The sequence below is a fragment of the Protopterus annectens genome, chromosome 5.part0, assembly GCF_019279795.1.
Source record: "Protopterus annectens isolate FY-2018-M chromosome 5.part0, PAN1.0, whole genome shotgun sequence".
Classification (NCBI taxonomy): Eukaryota; Metazoa; Chordata; order Ceratodontiformes; family Protopteridae; genus Protopterus; species Protopterus annectens.
In genome coordinates, this window is record NC_056735.1 from 1642706820 (window position 1) to 1642728763 (window position 21944).

At 45.7% G+C, this 21944-nt stretch overlaps 1 protein-coding gene across 1 annotated transcript in view; it reads left to right on the forward strand.

Moving 5' to 3' along the window:
- The window catches only part of URB1 (URB1 ribosome biogenesis homolog), a 1941236-nt gene that overhangs the window by 591099 nt on the left and 1328193 nt on the right, over positions 1-21944 (forward strand). The window contains exon 13 of the mRNA XM_044071429.1: positions 17126-17248. Coding sequence (XP_043927364.1) covers positions 17126-17248 — 123 coding nt within the window. The remainder of the gene's footprint in view (positions 1-17125; positions 17249-21944) is intronic.

Consider the following 21944-nt stretch of genomic DNA (forward strand, 5'->3'; position numbering starts at 1 on the left):
GTAAAAGTACTTTTACACCACATCTGCATGCTAATTTGGATACTTTTTTGAAGGCAGTTGTTAATATGGTGTATAATGATTTTAACTTTTCTAAAACACCCAAGGACAATAATTTGACTAAACAAGAAATGGAAGCCTTTAAGAAATTGAAGAATAACATGGACATTGTTATACGCCCAGCAGATAAGGGTGGCCAAGTGGTTGTGCTGGACTCTGAGTACTATACCAGAACAATGTTACAAATGCTGGCTGATGAGGCATATGAGATGGTTTCATCTAATATTGTGTTTGAATTACAAGATAATATTTACAAGAGTTTGATGGAATGTAGGAATATGAATGTTATGAATGATGAATTATTTGATTTTTTTCATGTACAATATCCAATATTTCCCAGGTTACATGGTCTTCCGAAGGTTCATAAAAATCCTGTAGAGCCAAGTTTTAGGCCAATAGTATCCAGCTCAGGCTGGCTGACTGAACCTTTGTCAGTGTATTTAGACTTTGAACTAAAGAAAGTGTTGCTTAATAATGCTTATGTACTTAAGGATACGGAACAATTTCTAACAGACCTTTACTCTTGTGTTCAAGGTTTGAATGATTTAGAGGATATTTTGTTAGTAACCATGGATGTGGTTTCTCTATTTACATGCATTCCAAACGTTGAAGGGTTAGATATTATAAGAATAACATTAACTGATTCCAATTCAATGGTCTCTAGTAAGGTTGATTTCTTGTGCCTTCTGTTAGAGTTGGTATTGGAGAGCAACATTTTTCTATTTCAAAATATGTATTATAGGCAGCAGAAAGGTGTTGCCATGGGCACTAGTTGTGCAAACAGTTATGCCAATCTTGTCATGGTGGCATGGGAAAAGAGGCACATGCTTGATAATTCAAACATAGTCTTTTACAGGAGATTTGTAGATGATCTTTTCTTTTTATGGAAGGGCACTGATAGGATGCTCCTGATGTTCTTTGAACAATTGAATAGTATGGATTCATTTCTGAAGTTCACCATAGACTTCTCAGCGGTTACCATCAATTATTTGGATGTAACCATCTCCCGACTCAGTAACAGTTTTTTGACTAAAGTTTATCGTAAGTCATGTTATAGGCCAGCGCATTTATATAGAACTAGCATGCACAATCCCAACATTTTTGGAAACATCATCAAGGGACAGGCCATGAGACTCTCAAGATTGTCATGTGAGGGCGCATGCTTTATGAATGGACTTCATTACCTTAGGTCAGGGTTAGTGGAGAGAGGTTACAGTGAACAGGAAATTTCCCACCCTGGTTTTCCCCTTGACACTTGCCTGACTCCTTAGTACCCACTCTGTAGTTGCTGATTCCGGTAGCATTCAGTTTTGAGGTAGGTGAGTGCTGACATCCATTATGTATCTGACATGTGTTTATGGCCGACGTTCACACAGAGAGATGTAGGACATCACACGCATCCTAGCAGTAGCATCTATCTTTTGTAAAATGGCCGGACATTCGAGAGTGGAACAAAAGTGGACTCCCTTGTGTTATGAATACAGCAGCATGTAGAAGAGAAGGACATCTAAATTTATGGTAAGGTTTTACACAACAATACTTTGTTTTTGTATGAAGGTGAGGGAGGTATTCACCGATGTTTTGTAAGGGAGAATATAAAATGCTCTTTCATGGAGGTTAGGCCTGTGGCTTCAATCCCAAAGGCCATATGTCTGGACTCCCCAAGGAAAAAAATTGATATAGCTCTTCTTATTATTTTAGTTGGAAAGCTATCAAGAAGATTGGTTTAATTGTGCTCAGGAGTGGTCTAAACCTATTTAGTCCTTTCAGTCCTCTCGGCCTGCTTCCTTTTCTTCCACATCTATTGTTATTATGAGAAACAGAATTCCTTTCTTGTCTGAGAAAGGGAACTTCTCTGATTTTGATAATGAAGGGCCTGATAATGCCTCCCAAATTCCTTCCCCCACTGAATGTGAATCTGGGGCAGAGGAGGTGCTATCCTTTGAATCTCCTTTGATGACACAGTAGCCAAAATGAGTGATTTTCAGATGAGAGGGTGAAGAAGTAACTGACTTCCAGAAAAGGTACTATGAAATTCTGATTATGGACACTCATAAGCCTCCTGTTATTCCTCCAGTTCAGGGAGTTCTGGAAGATGCCTTTCTTGATGCAATTATGTCCCTAGACTGTTAGCTGCTAGGCCCTCCTGACAGGTTTTGTAGGGTTCATGATTCGTGTAAGTATCTCTAAAACAATCCTTCTGCCGACCCTGCTGTCATATCTTTGGATGCTGAAAAAAGTGGTTGAATATTTTCCCTTTTCTAACCAAATACCTAATTATAAAGACAGCAGGGCACTTAATAGACTTGCCTAAAAATTATACACTTGTACCACATTAGCATTTAGAGCCATAAACTGTCAAGCCATTATGTTTAAGTTTCTGTTATCCAGGCCTTTCTGGATCTTGCCCAGAAGTGAAGTACACCAGAAATAGACTTTTTTTTTGCTTCTTCTAAGTAACATGCAGCTGAGGAAGTTCTGCTCAAGAGCACTTTGTATAGAAGCTTGTGCAGTAAACACATTCTCCTTTAATTGGACAAGTTTGTTTCTCCATGTTTTTCCTTCTTAATTGGATGTTCCAAAAAGCATGAGAGAAAATGCCAAAAATACATTAATAGCACCTTTTTGATTGAGATTACATATAGTGTGAACAAAGCCAAGAATTCACTCATTTTCTTCGTTAAACAGCAGAGTAGATGAAAGAGAATTTTGCAGTACTTGGATGTTTACATACAACTTAGGTATTGTCTCCATAGAATAAAGGATATTTTTGCTCTTTTTTAGCCCCGTTGTCTGTCAATCACCTTCCTATCCCAGCCAATCAGCAAATTCATTCCCCATCACTTGGGTGAAGGTCAGCTAAAAGGGGCTGTCATTTAGACAGCCATCAGAGATGGTTTGACTTTGTGTTTTTTGCAATATTCTGTACTCTCTTAACAGAGCACTGTGGAAAGTTATGAAGAGGGCTGACTAAAGAGGTCTTCCCCCCACTTCTGTATGTAGGTGTTCCATCCAAGCAACCCCACCCCTTCTCCAAAGCATGAGTGGTGGTTTTCTTAGTCTCTACCTGGGAACTGGCATCAACTGTGTGTGCCCCAAACTGTGGGCAGTCTTCACCACCATCCTTGGAAGAAGTGAGTGGAACACGTCCTTTCACTTCTCCTCACTTTGCCTGACTCCTCCAGTACCAAGGCCACTAATCAGAACCTCCTCCAGTACCAAGGCCACTAATCAGAAACCTGGTTGTTTGGGTAACAGGGCTCCATCCCTTCTACACCATGCAGACAGGCTATAGAACCAAGTAGGTGAGTAAAAGTCATCAGTTGCGAGTCTCTCTTGCCTGCTGTGAGGATGGTAACCCAGTCTCTAAACAAACCAATTCTAAATGGTTGAATTATTGTATTGCCTACACTATTACCACTGTTTTTATAAGAGACATAGATAAGGTCATTCTGGAGGCAGTGACTTTTATATTCATTCTACACCTTTTATTACAGCTGTTCTGAAAGACCTCATGTTTTCTGCTGCAAGTCAAAGACTAACCTCCCAACAATGTGTATTAGTTTGAGAATCTTCTCAAAGGTCATTACTTCAGCAGTGATCTAGACACAGAACATAATCTGATTGTGTAGGAAACTCACCATGCCTGCAACTGTTGCTTCTCTTAGTCATTTTATCCCTATGGAAGCTTTGCTCTGTTGGTACCTATCTTGCAACCAGAGAGAGAAAGGTTGGGTGTGTAGACCAAATAACTGGTCCCTGACTGCATGAAAGAACTGAAAATTGACAGGCTGCCGCCTCCTGGTATGTGAATGACTGCATGAAAGAACTGAAAATTGACAGGCTGCCGCCTCCTGGTATGTGAAATGTCATGAAGTCCCTGGAGAGCATGAGTAGTCCTACCCTCTGTTTGGTACAGACCTCTGGAAGTCAGGCCAAACATCAATTCTCACCTACTTCTGAGTTCCTAAAAGTTATTACTGCAACACTCATACATCTACTGTTATGGTAAGATGTTCTTCGTGTTTCACTGTTGCAGTCACCATCTGTGGGTTATCCCTACTGTGGTAGCCCTCTGCCGGCCCGGTAAGATGTTCTTCGTGTTTCACTGTTGCAGTCATCATCTGTGGGTTATCCCTACTGTGGTAGCCCTCTGCCGGCCCGAATACCAGAGTCAGTGTTTTTCTGCATCGGCTGCTGTTGCTTGCTGACGTCAGGACATCAGTGCTATAAAGGAAGGTAGCCAACATCATTACATCAGTCTTTCTTGCCGTGGAGCCCATAGCAGAAGCAGTTCGCAAGTGTGCTGGTTGGTTGCTACCAGAGTTTAAATTACAGCTGAAAATATCTAAAGAGAAGTACTCCGTTGGGGATGCTTTTTTCTTGCACTAACTGATGTCCGAAAAAGTTAACAGTTGTCTCGCCTGTGGAAAGCAAATACCACACCGAGATTTCCATTCATACTGAGTCACTTGTTTAGGCCCAGACCACGACGTCCCCTTTTTCCGGTGCTTTGCCCTCTTTAATGCGAGAACCATTCATCGTAGAGCTCTTATTGTAGCTGAAATGGCGTTCCTCAGCAAACAATCCGTAGACATTCTGAAAAAACGTAAGGATAAAGATAGAGACAGACCACACAAGGCTAAGCCTTCCGAAGACTCTGCTGCTATGCAGGTCGGTTCTCCAGAATTCAGTGAGGTGCCTTCGCAGCCCCTGATTCTCGATTCAGTATCTTCACAGGCCTCTACTGAGAACCTTTTGGATTCTGGTATGCTGCAGAAATCATCTTTGTCTTCTGAGCTTTTGGTTGTCTCTGCCTCGGTTAGGTCTGGAGCCGCAACACAGGCACCGGCTACCGAGGAGGTCTTTCTCACTACAGAATCTAGACAAAAAATGACATCTTCTCCTCCTACTACCATTTCTTTCAGACCGATGGATACTCTTAGGCCTAGAGGCAAGGCCACTCCTAGGAAAACTACCTCTAGCCATCATTTTACTCCTGCTCCACTACCCCAAGCTCAAATGCTTAAAGTGGTGGAGGATCTTATCACCCTTATTAAGGGTAGTCAGGCCACAACTTCTAAAAGGAAAAGAGACCTTTCTCCTGAAATACTGACAGAACAGGATTCTGAAGAGTCTGATTATTCAGTTTTTGAAGAGGAACTACCACCTCTGACTGCTTATGAGGATTCAGATGCAGAGGAATCCATTCATTCTGCCTCCCCACCAGAAGATCCTTCCTTTGGGGAAGCCCTTCACACCCTCAGGGAGCATTTCCACTGGGAATCTTAGGACTTCCCTCAGTCTAAGAAAAGACTAAGAGAGTTTCTAGAGCTGCCACAGCACAGACCCTTGGCCATCCCTCCTGTCTTAGAGGTGGTTGATAATGTCTTTAGCTAAACTCCTGACACCCTCCCACCTGCTCCCAGAAAACCTGACAGGTATTACAGAGTACCGGATTCTCACAAATACCTGTACAGAAATCCTGCTGCAGACCTGGAGGTTATTACACAGGGACCTAAAGGAACTAAGGGTAGTTCTAAAAAGAACCCTATTCCTTCTGACAAGGATTCCAGAGTTCTGGACATATCGGGTAAAAAAGTATACACCTCTGCAACCTTAGCTATCAGAGCACTCAACTGTCAGTTCCATATGTTAAAATTTCAACACCACACTTAGGAACTATTAAAACAAAAGATTTCTACCTTTCCTGACTGTGCCAATTGAAAACAGTTAGCAGGTTTACTGCACTCTACTTGTCAAGTGGCTAAACACCCTTTATGCTGTGGATATGAAGCCCTAGAAACCGCAAGCAGGGCAACAGAAGGAACAACCTCTCCCTGATCATGTCAAATCTAAATTACTTGATGCACCTTTGGATAAAGACCACTTGTTTGGAGCAAAAGCAGAAGAGGTGCTTAAAAAGATGGAAGACAACGCAAAATCTATGTAGACAGTAAAATATTTCCTTCAGGTGCAACTTCCTAGGTTCAACAGGAATTTTCCCTCAAAACACTGGTCCTTTCGTGCACCTAGCAGACAGGGACAAGGTAAGCCCTGGGTCAGAAGAGAACCAAACATTGGACCACTTCCACTACAAAGGCAGGAAGTTCTAAGCCATCCCTCTAGGGTAAAAACCCTCAATGACTCCCTCTCCCCCCTCTACCCTCTTTTCACTCACCAAATACTAGGAGGAAGGCTCTCCCTCTGCTTGGAAAATTGGCATTCTGCAACTAAGGACCATTGGGTCTTAAAGATCATTTTTCAGGGATACAGTTCTCCCTTTACTAACTACCAATTCCAAGAGGGTACCCTTACCTCAAAATCACTGGGCAGAGGCATTGAAACAAGTCCAAGCTCTCTTATCCCAAGGGACAGTAGAACCTGTCCCCTCAGATCAAACAGGCAAAGGCTTTTATTCCAGACTATTCCTTGTTCCCAGGATAGAGGGCACTTGGCGTCCCATCCAGGATCTACCCATTCTGAACACCTTCCTGGTGGTCCCCAAATCCAAAATGCTAACTTAGCAGCAGCTCCTGCCTATGCTGACAAAAAATGCATGGTTAGTTACCCAATGTGTAGAAGATGCCTACCTCCACATCCCCATAAGGGAATCCTGCAGGAAATTCCTTCACTTCAGAGCAGGCTCACAACACTTTCAGTTCTCTGCGCTACCCTTTGCCTTATCTGCTGCACCCATGATATTTACCAAATGCTTAGCCCGGCCATAGCCTTTGGCAGATGGAAAAAATATGCAAATTTACCCTTATCTGGATGACTGCCTCATTTGGGCAGATGGCAAAGAATAGCTCCTCAAGAATTTCTTCTTTGTCAAAAACCCTCCTAACCCCTTTAGGGTACACCATCAACTAGAAGAAATCAAGATATACACCCTCCAGGAAGGTAATTTTCATGAGAGCACTGCTGGACACAGCATCCAAAATGACTTGCCTATCCCCAGAAAAGCAGAGCTTCCTGCATCTCTGTCCACCCAACTGGCTTCCATAATTCACCTCACTGTGAGGAATTTACTGCAACCCTTGAGATACATGGGATCTTGCATCCTTCACATTCCTCTGGCCAGGCTTCACATGAGAAAAATTTCAGTGGTACCTAAAGAACCCTTGGGGTCAGCACTGTCAACCTCCAGGGACCTGTCTACCTCTGATCCCCTGTATAAGGACTGAGTTTATCTGATGGGAAGGGGCCCATGCCCAGAACAAGGGTCTTTCCTTAAACCTCCGCCTAGCCGGGCAGACCATTACCACCAATGCCTCAGACATAGCTTGGGGCGCTCACCTAGAAAGCAGGTGCATCCAAGGTTTTTGGGATGCCCAGCACCTTCCTTTACACATCAACCAGAAGAAAATGATGGAAGTACAAAAGGCTCTGACATTCTTCAAACCCCATCACAAGCCAGGGGTTCTCCTTATCAAAACAGACAACACCAGAGTGATGTGGTACATCTAAAGACAGGGAGGGACCCCATTTTACCCTATGTGCAGGCTAGCCATGAACCTCTGGCTTACAGCTTTTTTCATGGGACTATACTTGATAGCTCAACACCTACCAGGGATCAACAACACCCTGGCAGACCACTTAAGCAGAAACTTACTGGACCCCCATGAATGGCAGCTCCACAGAAAAATCTTTTTGCAAATCCTTCAGGTGTGCGAGACTCCGGAGGTGGATCTCTTTGCTTCGCATCCCACCCATCAGCTGGAAAAAATTCTGTCCCAGGAAGTATCACCACCTAGTGTGGAAGGTGGATGTCTTGACCTCCCACTGGAACACCCTCTTCCTGTACGCATTCCCTCCTCTGCCTCTTATCCCCAAGGTACTGATCAAAGTAAGGGAGGAGAGACCAAAGGCCATTCTCATTGCTCCAGATTGGCCCAGACAACATTGGTAACCTTTACTGCGCTCCCTGACCTTACAGCCTCCCAGGCAGCTTCCCCTGATCTCAGACCTCTTAACTCGGGGGGGGGGGGGGGGGATGCTGCAACCAGACTCTCAAACTATCAGCATGGCTAATACTCTAAAGGCAAACAAGGGACACCTGTTAAGCAAACAGGTCCTAGACATTATCACAGAGGCCAGAAGGCCTGGCACCAGAATATCTTATGCAGGAAAGTGGAAAAGATTCTGCTCCTGGAGCCAGTCCAGAGGGGGCAATAACTCACAACCTTCCATCCCTCTTATCCTGGACCAGCCAGCGGAGCTACTTAATAGTGGCCTGTCCTTCTCCTCTGTTAAAATTCACGCCTCAGTTTTTTCAGCTTCTTTTGATACAGAACAGCCCCTGTTTTCCCATACTTTGATTAAACAATTCAGGGGCTTCTAATATCAGACCTCCCCGAAGGCCACCCACTGCAGCCTGGGACCTGAATTATGTGTTGGAAAAACTTACTTTACCTCCCTTCGAACCTGCTGCTTCAGCAGAACTAAGATACCACTCCTGGAAGACTGCTTTTCTCCTAGCTATCACCTCAGCTGGAAGGGTTACAGGCACTGATGGCCATTGAGCCCTTCATCATCTTCCATGCAGACAGGGTCTCCCTGAGGACCAATCCCTCGTTTATGCCCAAGGTGGTATCTAATGTAACTCTCAGCTAGGCCTTACATCTACCGACCTTCTTTCCTAATCCTCAAAACAAGGGGGAACGAATTCTGCACTCACTAGACGTGCACAGACAGCTCAGATACTATCTGGAACATACTAAACCCTTCAGGAAAACAGACCAACTACTTGGCAGCTTTGCCAAATGGGTATCACACTGTATCCATTCCTGCTTCAGTTTGCAAGGGTACCCCCCCCCCCCCGGTCTATTCGAACTCATTCTACTAGGGCAGCCTCCACTTCCACAGCATTCCTCAGAGGAGTTCCCACCAGGGACATCCTGGAAGCTACCACCTGGGATTCTGTCCCTACCTTTACCAAGCATTGCCACCTACCTCTGTTTTCTAAGGCTAGGGCAGGGTTTGCCCCTGGAGTTCTGCAGGGCATGCTGACCCATGCCTAGGTTTCTTACTAATTCTACCACCCCTCTCCGCACCTTTAAGAATCCTCCCACAGGTGATGACTGCAACAGTGAAACATAAAGAACATAGTACAGTTGTGTACACTTACCATAAATGTAGATGTTCGAGTGTATTCACTGTTGCAGTCCTGGTTTCCCACCCTCCTTCCCCCTTATATCTTCTTTCTTTAGGGAGACATAAGTTTCTAATGGTGGCTTTTAGCCACCAGGACCACTTCACCATATTTACTTGGGCCTCTGATGGGTTAGGGCAAGAAAAACTGATGTAATGACGTCAGCTGCCTTCCTTTATAGCACTGACATCCTGACGTCAGCCAGCAAGCGACAGCAGCCAACGCAGAAAAACATTGACTCTGGTATTCGGGCCGGCCGAGGGCTACCACAGCAGGGATAACCCACAGGTGATGACTGCAACAGTGAATACACTCGAACATCTACATTTATGGTAAGTGTACACAACTGTACTTTCCTTACACAATTGTATTTTGTCTGGTTGTGAAACACGTTGCTGTTATGTAAAGGGATCTTTATGTGATGTTCTGCAGAGATGATGCCTTTCTGAGTAGTAAGCATTGTTTCCAGTCAGAGCTGATTTTTTAAGGTCTCAAACCAATATCCCTCTTCACCTTCTGGTACTTTCTTGGAAGCATGGACTACTGATGGACTGCTTTTTTTTTTCCAATACACTTGATTTACACTGGCAGCTCCATTTGTATTGCGTGAGCATTAAAGATACTTTTTATGATGAGTAAACTATTTGTCACTTTGCTCAGTCATTGATAAGAAGTCATGTGCATAACGTTTGTTAGGCTAACAGTATTGTTGTTTCTGAGGCATGGCATCATCCTTCTAATGTGGTTAAAGACACTTCAGTAGAGAAGTGATCTCCCCTAGTTTGTTGTCTGCAGCAGCCACCTTGCATTCTTTATGTACCTTGACAGAGCCCTGTAGTTTAGATTTGCACTCTCAGAGCAATGTCATCTTTGAGAACAACTGTCTTGTGCAGCATCATTTTTTAACATTCCAGGTCTGTACTTGTATATCCTCGCCTCACAACTTTGTTGTGTTAAACTACTTGGTAATCTCTGTCATGTTGTTTTGGACAAAATGAGAAGTATGGTCGCAGAGTATGATAGTACTGATGCGAGTACTTATCTTTGGGAACGTCTTATGAAGGGAGACTCTTGTTAAACACCTCTTACTTAACTGTAGAGATTGCCTGCTATTCTGTTTCATAAGGAGGTCTTTTGGTTCCCTGGGGGTGAGTAACAGAAACTGTTGGCTGTGTTGTTGAGCAACCCTTTAACCCAGGAATAGTAGAACACTGATGATGTCAAGGTTGCATTGGATTCTGTAAATATACATGCTGTAATTTTTACACTGGATGCCGAACATGGAAGAGACAGTATCTTATTAGCTGGACTCACTTCATAAGTACCTGCCCTGGATTTTTACACAAGGGGAATACTCACATAGCTGAATTATAATAAGGTCAAACATTTTACCAAAGTACAGTATACTATTTTTTATTGTTTAGCATGGTCACCAAACTCCCTTGTCCTTATGTTGAAATTCCAAATACAAGGTGTGTTTCATTTGTTGTGTTCCATTGAGCTGTGAAACACTGTGCAACTTTCTATAACACTGGACTATTTGTCTCAAGTGGGACAGAGCAGAATGCAGCAGAGGTGTGAAGGTACTTTTAATGATCTTCACGTAATAAAGAACAGATCTGAAGTAGGAGATTCATTTGTCTGCAACCTGTGGGTTATGGATCCGATATCGGATCCGAACCGGCATGGTTTTCCAGCTATGGATCCGAGCTCTCAGCTCCTCCCCTCACCCATAATGCCCTGCTCTCCCTACATGACCTCAGATCTAGTTTGCCGCGCTGGTGACCAGATTGGTTTTCTTGAGCTCTACAGCTAAGTGGTTTTTTGAAGTTATTCTAGTGCTAAAATTTAATATTTTTGACAGTTTTGTGTGAAAGTTTAGGTTCCCCTTTTTGGTAGTTAAACTTGTTTAGTTGTATTAATATTTTATAATTAGTTTCCCTCCCCTCGCTGGTAGCATAGTGTGTGTTTGGGCCTGTGTTGTGTGTCTAGTTTACTTTTACTTTTTTAACATTAGTTTAAGTAATTTCTAGGGTCTTATAATGTCTGAACAACCTAAGGCTATTTTTTCGAAGTGCTCAGAGTGTGGCCATAAGCTTTCCCCTGCTGATGGCCACACTCGGTGCGTTCGATGCCTTGGGGTTGAACACCTCACTTCTGGATGTTCCATTTGTGCAGGGTTCAACCCCAGGGCATTGAAGGAGCGGAGGTCTAAGCTGGTCCTGGCGGGACTTTTGCCCCCGGACTCGGCTCCGACCTCCGCTCCTTCGGGGGGTACCGTGTCTACGGTTCCCTCCTCTCCGGCTCCCCCTCCTCCTCCTGGGACTCAACCTCCCTGTAGTGGTTCGGAGGAGAGGGAAGCTAGAAAGAAGGACCGGAGGGAGAAGCACCATAAGCGGGCGAGACCTCTGTGTCGGCCCCGCCTGCCAGCTTCTCCTCCGGCCTCCTTGTCTGCTGGTTCTCCCCCTCCTCGGCTCCGGTCACCTGTGTGCTTTTCACCGGGACCTGAGGAGGAGGAGACCCGATCTCTGTCGAGGCTATCCAGGAGGCACTCAAGGCCTACCTCGGTAGCCTCGTCGAGATCGACTTATAGTTTATCGGACGCTGATCTGGACCGGATGATGAGAAGGTTCATCCAGGCCCAGATGCAGATGGGAGTGCTCTTGCCTCCCCCCCCTCTGGGGGGGAGCTCGACCCCTTTCTTTAAACCTATAGCTCCTTCTCCGACCCGCTACCCGGGTTCGGAGCACTTGGAGCCGAGCAGCTTTGGAGCCGGGGGTGGGTTGGCACCGATAGTACTCGGTACTTCGGATCCGACCCTGCCCTCGAGTGCTTCGGATCCGACCTCTCGGAGCCTGGATCCGAGCTTCGGATCCGGGGGGATCAGTGCTCCTTCGGCGCAGTCTGTGTCGGAGTGCACTCTCCCCTCGGATCCGAGTGCTTCGGCGCCGGCTCCGATCCACTCCTCGGATCCCAGGGGGAGCCGATTGTCGGATCCTTTGGTCGAGGTCGGCTCCCCCTCGGCTTTTGATGTAGTGGAGAGGGCCCTGTTGAGGGTTTCCGGACCCCCGGCACTTGCTTCGGCTCCGTCCCACGCTCCATCTGCACTGGACCAGGCTTCCACCTTCCGGCCATTGGGACAGCCCGCTCCTTTGCCCCAAGTTGTTCCTTTGGAACAGGTCAATGCTTGCGAGGAGTCCTCTGACAGCCCCCTGGAGGATGCCCCCCGCAAGCATACGTGCAAAAGGAGGCACATAGACTCCCCCGAGTCTCTCACAGAAGACACGGACTTGGAGGAAGGGGAAGGCTCCCCAAGATCACCCCCTGAGGATGTCTCATTTGGAGACATCATGGAAATGCTTCACATCAGGGGTGGGGTGGTCTGCCCCCAAGTCTTCCTCGGACGAGTCCGTGTTCTTGGAGGCATTTGAAGCGGGCCCATCTACCTCTTGGGTGTCCCCTCCTGCCGACCCCCTGGTGGACCTCATTACCACCAGGGCGTGGAAGGAACCGGACACCGTGGAGCCAATCCCAAAAAGGCCCGACCGTATACTCAGTCCCCCGGCTGACCGTGCCCATTGGAGTAAGGGGCCTCCGGTAGATGCCATGTTGACGGTGGCTGCCACCAAGAGGGAACTTGCTCAGGAGAGTCCCTCAGTCCATCCCCCGAGCAAGGAGTCTCGGATGATGGACCGCTTGGGGAAGCGGATGTTTAGTTCAGCGACCTTCTCAGTAAGGGCGCTGAACTACCTGGCACATGTGATTAGGATGCAGTGCAATCTTATAAAAGAATACGCTGCATCCCCCCCAGAGTCCATGTCGGAGGAGGACAAAGTGTTGCACTCCACCCGTATGGCCACTCTCAGGTCCGTCACTAATACCTCTATGCGGCTACTGTCCCATGCTACGGAAGGTGCCGCTAGAGCCGCAGGGGCAGGCAGTTACCAGACGTCAGGCCTGGCTCCGTCATTGCGATTTCACGGAGCCCTTCAAGGCGTCATTTGCGAACGCCCCCTTCGATGGTTCTGCCCTCTTTGGCAAAACTGTTCGTGATACCTTGACCCAGAGCGAAAAGGACGGGAAGACGCTGTCTGCCGTCGGAATCCGCTTCTCTGTGCCCCAGAGGCCCTATTCTAGGAACCAAAAGGGCCAGAAGAAGATGTGGTTCCGGAAGTCGCAGCAATCCCAACCTGCTCTGGACAACCAGTCCTTCCGTGGCAGAGGAGGACAAGGAGGACGCCGCCCCAGGGGCAGAGGGGCTCCCAGGAACTTCGGGTCCAGAGAACCCTTCTCTGAACGGCCCGCGCAGCAGCCCTGAAGGGTTGCCCGGCTGCTCCACTCTGGAGGCAGTCGGGGACGTTGAGCACCTAGCGGCATGGGAGTCCATAACATCAGACCGCTGGGTCCTCCAGATCATATCCAGAGGATACCGTATCCCATTTCGTCACATGCCAAAATTGAAGTCCCTCCCGGCGTTCCACCCGATCAGTGAGAGGCCGCTTTGGCAGAAATTGGCCATCTGCTAAAGAAAAGAGCCATCCAGCCCGTTCCCCCAGACCAGATCGGATCAGGGTTCTACTCCAGGTTCTTTTTAGTGCCAAAAAGACGGGGATCTAAGACCAATTTTAGACCTTTCACTCTTGAACCTGGCAGTTCCCAAGGAGAAATTCCGAATGGTTACGTTGCAGTCTATTCTCCCCCTTCTGGGAGAAAACCACTGGATGTGCTCCATAGACCTCAAGGATGCGTACTACCATATACTAATGGACAGGCGCTCCAGGAGGTTTCTCCGCTTCCGGCTTGGAGCCAGTCACTACCAATTCCGGGTCCTTCCCTTTGGTCTCACCACAGCCCCAGGGTGTTCACCAAAGTATTAGCAGTGGTAGCGGCCCACCTGAGGCTTCAGGGGGTGCAGGTCTTTCCTTACCTGGACGACTGGCTTCTCACCGCCCCAACAAGGCATCTACTATTATTGGCGCGAGACTCCTTTCTCCATCTTGCTCCCCGTCTGGGCATCACAATAAATACAGAGAAATCCAACCTAGCACCTACGCAGTTCGTAGATTTTATAGGTGCCAGGTTAGACACGAGACGATTAAGAGCCTTCCACACTGCGGACAGAATTCAGAATCTGCAGCTCCAGGTGCGGGCCATTCTCCACTCCAGCGCAGTTCCGGCGGAGTTGGTCCTGAGGGCTCTAGGGTCCATGGTGGCAGCGATAGCGCTTCTTTCTCTCGCCAAGTTCAATATGCGCATCCTTCAATGGACACTCCTAGTTCAGTGGTCGTATCTTGCTCTTCCTATGCATCATCCCATTGGCGATCAGCAAGGCTTGCAAGCGGTCCCTCCTGTGGTGGCTACACTCTCCAGATCTCCACGGAGGCCGCCCCTTTTGTGCTTCTCCCCCTCTCGCCACGGTGACCACGGACGCCGCCCGCCTCGGGTGGGGGGGACATTTTGCAGGCCGGACGGTCCAAGGCACATGGAACGATTCAGAGACCTTACTGCATATCAACATTCTAGAGATGAGAGCAGTGCTCTTAGCGTTGCTAGCACTTCAGGCCTTTCTTCCCTTGGGAACAATTGCGATTCAGTCGGACAACATGTCTGTCGTCTGGTATATCAACAAGCAAGGAGGAACCAGGTCCTACCCTCTTTGTCGAGAAGCCATGAGAGTGTGGGAATGGGCAATCTCCACCAACCGCTTTCTCATAGCAACACATATCCCGGGTCGGTCCAACATCCTTGCGGACAAGCTCAGTCGCACCATTCTCACCCCTTACGAGTGGTCTCTCAATACTCAGGTAGCGGAACGCATCTTCGCACGGTGGGGAACTCCTTGTTGCGATCTTTTTGCGTCTCCCTCAAACACCAAGTGCGACAGTTTTTTCGCGCTAATACCTCCTCCCGGAGGTACCCCAAGAGACGCTCTGGTGCATGCTTGGCCACCCGGTCTTCTTTATGCTTACCCCCCCTTGCCTCTGATGCTCCAAGTTCTTCAGAAAGCCTCTCGGTTGGGGTGCAGAATGATTCTCATTGCCCCATTTTGGCCTCGACAGATCTGGTTCCCTTTCCTAAGGTCTCACTCAGTGAATCCTCCTTGGATTCTAGATCCCATTCCGGATCTGATATCTCACCCATCCCATCTATCAATCCCGAATCTGGACAACCTGAAGCTGACTACTTGGCTGCTCCAGTTCCACTCCTGATCAGGACTCCCGGTATTTCGTCCCCAGTTAAGGCCATCCTGGTGGCGGCTCATAAACCATCCACCAGGAAAGTTTACCGCAGCAAGTGGAAACGGTTCTCCTTGTGGGCGGAGCGGCTAGGTCTAAACCCCTTCACAGTTCCCCTTCCTCTGGTGCTTGACTTCTTAACCACTCTTTTTAATGATGGTGCCAGCAGTTCCACGGTCAAAGTACAACTTGCGGCAATTTCTCATTATCATATTGGTCACGACTCCAGTCCTCTGATGTCTGCCAAATTGTGTAAGATTTTCCTGAAAGGTACTTTTCTTCTCAGGCCCCTTGTAAAGCAAGTGGTTCCTCCTTGCGACCTTTCTTTAGTCCTTCAGGCCATGACCGCTCCCCCCTTCGAACCGGCGGCGACGGTAGATCTGAAATTTTTATCTTTCAAGACTGCCTTTTTAGTAGCCATTACCTCGGCCAAGAGAGTTTCAGAACTTCAAGCCTTATCAGTCAAGCCTCCTTACTTGGTCTTTCATCCGGACCATGTATACCTCAGGACCAACCCGTCCTTTCTTCCTAAGGTAGCTTCTGAAGCAAATATTAATCAATCCATTAACCTCCCTGTTTTCTTTCCGAAATACCAAAACAAGGGTGAATACAAGCTTCATTCCTTAGATGTTCACAGGCAAGTTAGATTTTATCTAAACAGGACAGCTGGTCATAGGCAATCCAACCAGTTGTTTATTTCCTTTGCTAAATTTAATTTGGGCAAGCCAATCTCTCAAGTCTCATTATCACGCTGGATTTCGCAGTGCATCTTATTGGCTTATCAAGCTTCTGGAAGGCCCGCACCGGAGGGAGTACATGCCCATTCAACCCGGTCAGTCTCTACCTCGGCGGCCTTTAAGGCTAGGATTCCTCTGGATGATATTTGTTCAGCAGCCACTTGGGCTTCAACTCATACCTTTATTTCCCACTACAAGTTGGATATTACATCTAGGGGTAGAGCATCCTTTGGCTCCGTGGTACTCCGGAATATCCTTCCATGATGGCCGCCCAAGATTCAGGTAGCTGGGGACTCTGTCCCACAGGTTGCAGACAAATGAATCTCCTACTTCAGATTTAGAAGTTATGTACTCACCATAACGTTCCATCTGAGTAGGTGTATTCATTTGTCTGCAACCATCCCGCCCTCCTATCCCCCTGGCCTTTTCAGTTTCCTGCATATTATGTGTTACCCTTTTCAGGGTGTTCATGCTGTTGGCAAACTCGATCTGAGGTCATGTAGGGAGAGCAGGGCATTATGGGTGAGGGGAGGAGCTGAGAGCTCGGATCCATAGCTGGAAAACCATGCTGGTTCGGATCCGATATCGAATCCATAACCCACAGGTTGCAGACAAATAAATACACCTACTCAGATGGAACGTTATGGTGAGTACATAACTTCTAATTTTTTTTTTTTTTTTTTGCTGCTTTACAACTTCACTGACTGCAGTCTTAAAAGGTTGGCTTGCTTTTGGGCAAATATGTAAAAACTGTATTTTTATTTATTTATTTATTTTTTTTTTTACAGTTTTTTTTAACATAAACAGCATTGTATCATTTGTTAACTTGGAACCAATATTGATGTTGTGATGGCTAGGAGGTATAAAGAGAGAGGATTGATTTTTGTGTAGTAAATCCTAAGATGTTGCTGTAAATTTTATTTTATTTTCTTTTCTGCAAGGCTTGGATGATGCAGAGACCACTTTGCTGAAGGCTGTACTTCTTCAGGTGATGTGCCTCTATCAGAAGGTTATTCCACACATTGTCACCCTCAGCACTTTTGATTTTAGCAAATTACTAAAAGGTATGTTGTGTGTCTTGTAAGGACATTGGTTTTTTTTTCTTATTTTGCTTGGTAGTCATATAAGAAGTACCAAGTAAAAGGCTTATTTTCAAGACCACACACTAAACACCTAGGATTTTCTGAGACTTGTTAAGGGTACACATTATAGAGAATAACTTTGGCTTCTAATATATTCCCAGATTAATGTGCAGTTCTTCAAGTCCCACTTGAGTGACAGACCTTTCTGCTGAATATTTGTTAATGTCTGTGAAGGTTGTGCGACCTCAGGGAGTGTTACATTAAGTAAGGGGCACATGTGATGATTTATCTTGAATGGGAAGTGTAGATGCTTGCCCCTGTCTTCACAAAGCACTGCTTGTTTTTGTCGGGGGGGGGGGGGGCATTTCTTTTTTGGCAAAACAATCCATTGTTTGACTGGTTGTTGAAAACCGTACTATATCTGAATCGCTAACCCCAGAAAGTGCTGCTGTAGGCCTTATTTCATGTTATACCTATTATCACGAAATATCCCACCTGCAACCCATTCCTGAATTGGAGTCACTACTGAAGTATACAAAAAAATGTGTTTTACAGTGTTTCAACTCTCCGCTCCACTGGGCCAGCACTGGCAACCATTGCTTGACATCAGAGTCCTCTCTGCTGTTGTATATTCGTTGCATTTCATTCTGAGACACCAGAAATGACAGCAAGCAATGAAAGGCCCTCACTTTTACTGGTAAAATGTGGGAGTGGTAGGCAGTAACTATAACTTGTCTTGTGGTGGCCTTTTGCCACATTTTTAATTCCACTGGTGTTTGAAACACTGTGTGGTTGCCTAGTTCTTTTTCATGGAGCGATAAAGTTTTGACTACATCTTACATGGTGTATATTTGATTAGCAGTGTGGACACTGAGGAGAGTGGGTGGGGGAGGGTGGGAGTGAGCAACCAGCTTGTCCATCCTTCAGGGACTGGGGCAAGGCCTGGCTGTTATTACATTGATGATAACTGCAGGATTGCAGGTATACTGCACATAGCAATTATTCTGGCCAGCCCACATTGCAGCGGTGTGCCAAGTACAAGAAGGTTTACATATGAGTAGCATGCATGCACCTTACCCTCTGCAAGCAGCAATGTGGAACTCACAAGCTACTGTAGGAAGTAAGACTGGGGAGGCAGCCAAATCCCTGGTGAAAGAACTTAACCCTCTTACCTGGGTGGAAAGAAGGGGCCTGTAAGGTTCTCATCTCCAAGGAATGAATGGGTCAGAGTATTTGGGAAGGTACCACTTTCTCTTAAGTTTATTGCAGCTTCTACTGTCACATTTTCAGCAAGAATGCATATACATTCCTTGATAGGTCTGTACTTCCCAAAGTAGGAGTCATTTGGGGTACAGGCTTTAAAAAAATGACATGTGGTTATTTAGGCTGTTAGTGATGCAACTTTTCACTGATTTAATGTAAGCTATGCCATGATTGTATGGGCTTTTGGTTTATGAATCAGTTTGTGTTTCATGCAATTGGAAATTAATCCTCACTTTCCCTCCCTTCTTGGAAGACTCCATCTTTGGACTTTTCAGTGGCTGTGAAGAGCCATCAAGTTTTGAGGATGGCAGAGGAATCGGATCTAGATATGCCAGACTGAAAACATTCGGATAAAAACGAAAATAATTGGAAATAGCTGTTAAGGACTCTGTTTTCTCTGAAAGTTCCTGTTGAGCTCCTAAATTGGTTTAATCTCAAGATGTGCCCTGCAGGAGATGTGAGTGATTTTAAAGCAGTCTGTCCGACATTGTCCCCCTACTGATAGCACCATAGTACCTATGTTAGAATTCACATGCCTTCCATTCCCTTTGGAAGGGTGGCCTAATGGTTAAGGTGTTTGCCTTACAAACACAAGGTGCATGGTTTGAGCCTCACAAGGAAAAATTGGCTAGGCTTAAATGGCTTGCAAGGACAGTTAGCCTAGTACTAACCTATGAACCCTTTCCACCTCCTGGAACAAATTTCCAACCATCGGTCTTCCTTCAGTCAGTCTTGGGTCCATTTGTTCCCTCTACATGACAGTTTGTCCATTGATTTGGGAAGGAGTCAGCCAGAGTGAGCTGCCATCTAGGCAGGTGTCAAGGTTACTGATTCCTGGCTGTCCATAGGCCATCAGCCTGCCCAGCTGTCACCTGCCTTCTGAATGATTGGCCAGTCCTCCTTCACTAGGTGTACCAAACAACAGCCCAGTGACATACAGGTGAGAGAGAGAGAGATCACAAGCCCTCCTTGGTGACCATAAAGTGCACCAACAGCTTTGCCTCTCCCCCACTATTGTCATTCTCCAGTCCAGCTAAGAAGGCCCACAGGGAAGCCTTCACATGTATAGAGTGATGGGCTTTTTGTGTATTTTTCCCTAATGCCAGCCTCTGGTGGTTGACATGAATGTTCATGTCACTGCAAGAGTCTGCTGTGCTGTTTCTGCACATGTTACATAACATACAAAGCTAGAGCTGCCGTCAGTGGCTTGGTAGCACCAAGCCCACATGCCCAATTTTATGCTGCTTTTTAGTGTCTGCGAGTGTAGTTCACAAGAAACTGCCATTCCATATTCCCAGGACTGGTGTGCCAGTTCTGGCTGCCCACTGACATCCTTTTTCTGCCTGCCTTCTTCAGTGCTTGAGCTGCTGTTTGATCTCAAGTTATCTGGCCCACAGTTAAGATCTTATTTCTCGGGTCTATATTACATTATCGAACTTTTAAAAGTTCGAACTTCATATGGTCGACACCATATGATTGAACTTTTAAAAGTTTGAATGTTTCAACGGAAATCTCTGTGCAGTGCGGAATGGGAAGATTTCCCTTTCCTGCACTGTAGTGCGATCTCTGAGTTGGTATATTTAAAGAGTGGGGGTGTGGGGGGTGCCCCCAGCTTAAAACATTCAGGTAGGTTTTTTCTGTGGTTTATTTTTTTATTAGATTTTCGAACTTTTAAAAGTTCGATCATATGGTGTCAACCATATGATGATCGAACTATTAAAAGTTCGATCATCTAATATAGACCCTTATTCCTGTACACCACACCGCTGGGCAGTTTCTCTTTTGTTTTGTTGTTTTGCTAGCTTCTACTGTTTTTTTTTTCCAGTTTGATTTTAGGAACTTTTCTTCATTATCAGATGTTACATCTGAATACTTAAGTACAACAGATATAACTGTGCTGTCCTGCTGACAGAATAAGAAGCTATCAATCTGCACTTACTTACCAGTGTGAGAAGAGGCCTTGATCATTACTTATCAGCAGGTATAACCAGGAGGGGAAAGATGGGCAGCTTTCAGACTGCTCTTATTTTTCTGGGTAGCGTGGGCATCTTAGTTCAACACCTTGCAAAGACCAGTGGCCCTGCTCATCTGTGATGCATCTAGTCTGAAGATGTAGAAGGAAATTAGAATTTGTGGTTGCATCCATTATGCCTGCTACACCTTATTACCAGCATCAACAGAGTTGTAGGACAGTGTGCCTGGCCACTTCCTGATACTGGCATGGTGGGACCATTTCTTTTCCTGGACCAGTGATCAGCATCAATTTCACTGCTCTCTACAGAGAAATGACACGAGTCTTAGGGGTAACATCACCTGTGTTAGCTTTTTAGTTTTTATTGCACCATATTCAAATGTGCGGTGGTTTGAGCCTACTTGTTAGCTCCTGGACATGCAAGTTTTGACCCTAGCTTTGCCAAAGATGACCAAGACTTGTTTAGCAGCCTGAACACTGTAGAAAGCCATCTGGGGAAGAATGGGAATGAGCTGATGATTTGGGCTTAACCACCTTGGAAGGAAGGAAGGGTGTGGACCGAGTCCTTCTGGAAGAGCTTTAACTGGAGGAAGACTCGCATTTTGATCTCTCAGAATTATGGGTTTGGGCAGTAAAAACTTATCAAGGAGGGCATATGCGCTGTTGCTGAAATCGTGGCTCTGCAAAAATAGGTACTTGTACTGGTCCAGCATAGCAGGAATTGCTTCCAGCTAGTGGAAGCTAGACTATGAAAATAATCTTGTAACTCACCTGGAAGAGAGCCTTTATCCCCAGGAGTCACCTCCTTGTCTCTCCTGGTGTCCTACAATGCTGGAGACAGGAAATCAAGACTTGATTTAAAACAAAGTTTCAATGCACTCCGTTTCCTTTCAGGTAATTTTTCATTTGCCAAAGTAGTTTGGGAAGCAGCTAATCAGTTACTGGCACTGGTCCAAATGCAAGTACCTGCAGAAGTGAATGATGCAAGCATCATTTTACCTAATAATTTTCTTTTCAAGACCCCCCTTAATGGCCCTGAGTTGGGTTTGTCCTTTGTACCAGTTGAAATTCAGTGTTGTTTCAGAAATGTTTGTTTATGGGTATGCTTGCTATGTATTGATGTGTGCAGCATGATGTCATGCTTCAACTACATAAGAGCATATAATTTCAGAGCCCACTAGTTCTATTTATTAATTTTCATTTATTTTTCACTCACAGTTTGTAGTCACGATTTTAGCTATCATTAGTAAAGTTCATGTAGTTGCATGCGTAAATATAAATCAGCATACTAATGTGTTTTTATCAATGTGGTTCTTATACACAAGCACGTGTATTTATAAATATAATTTTTAAACATATAGTTACAAGATTTTATCATAATATGCCATAACAATATTTTTTTCTTGTTACTTCTTCTTTAACTAAATTGACTTTTAATTGCCT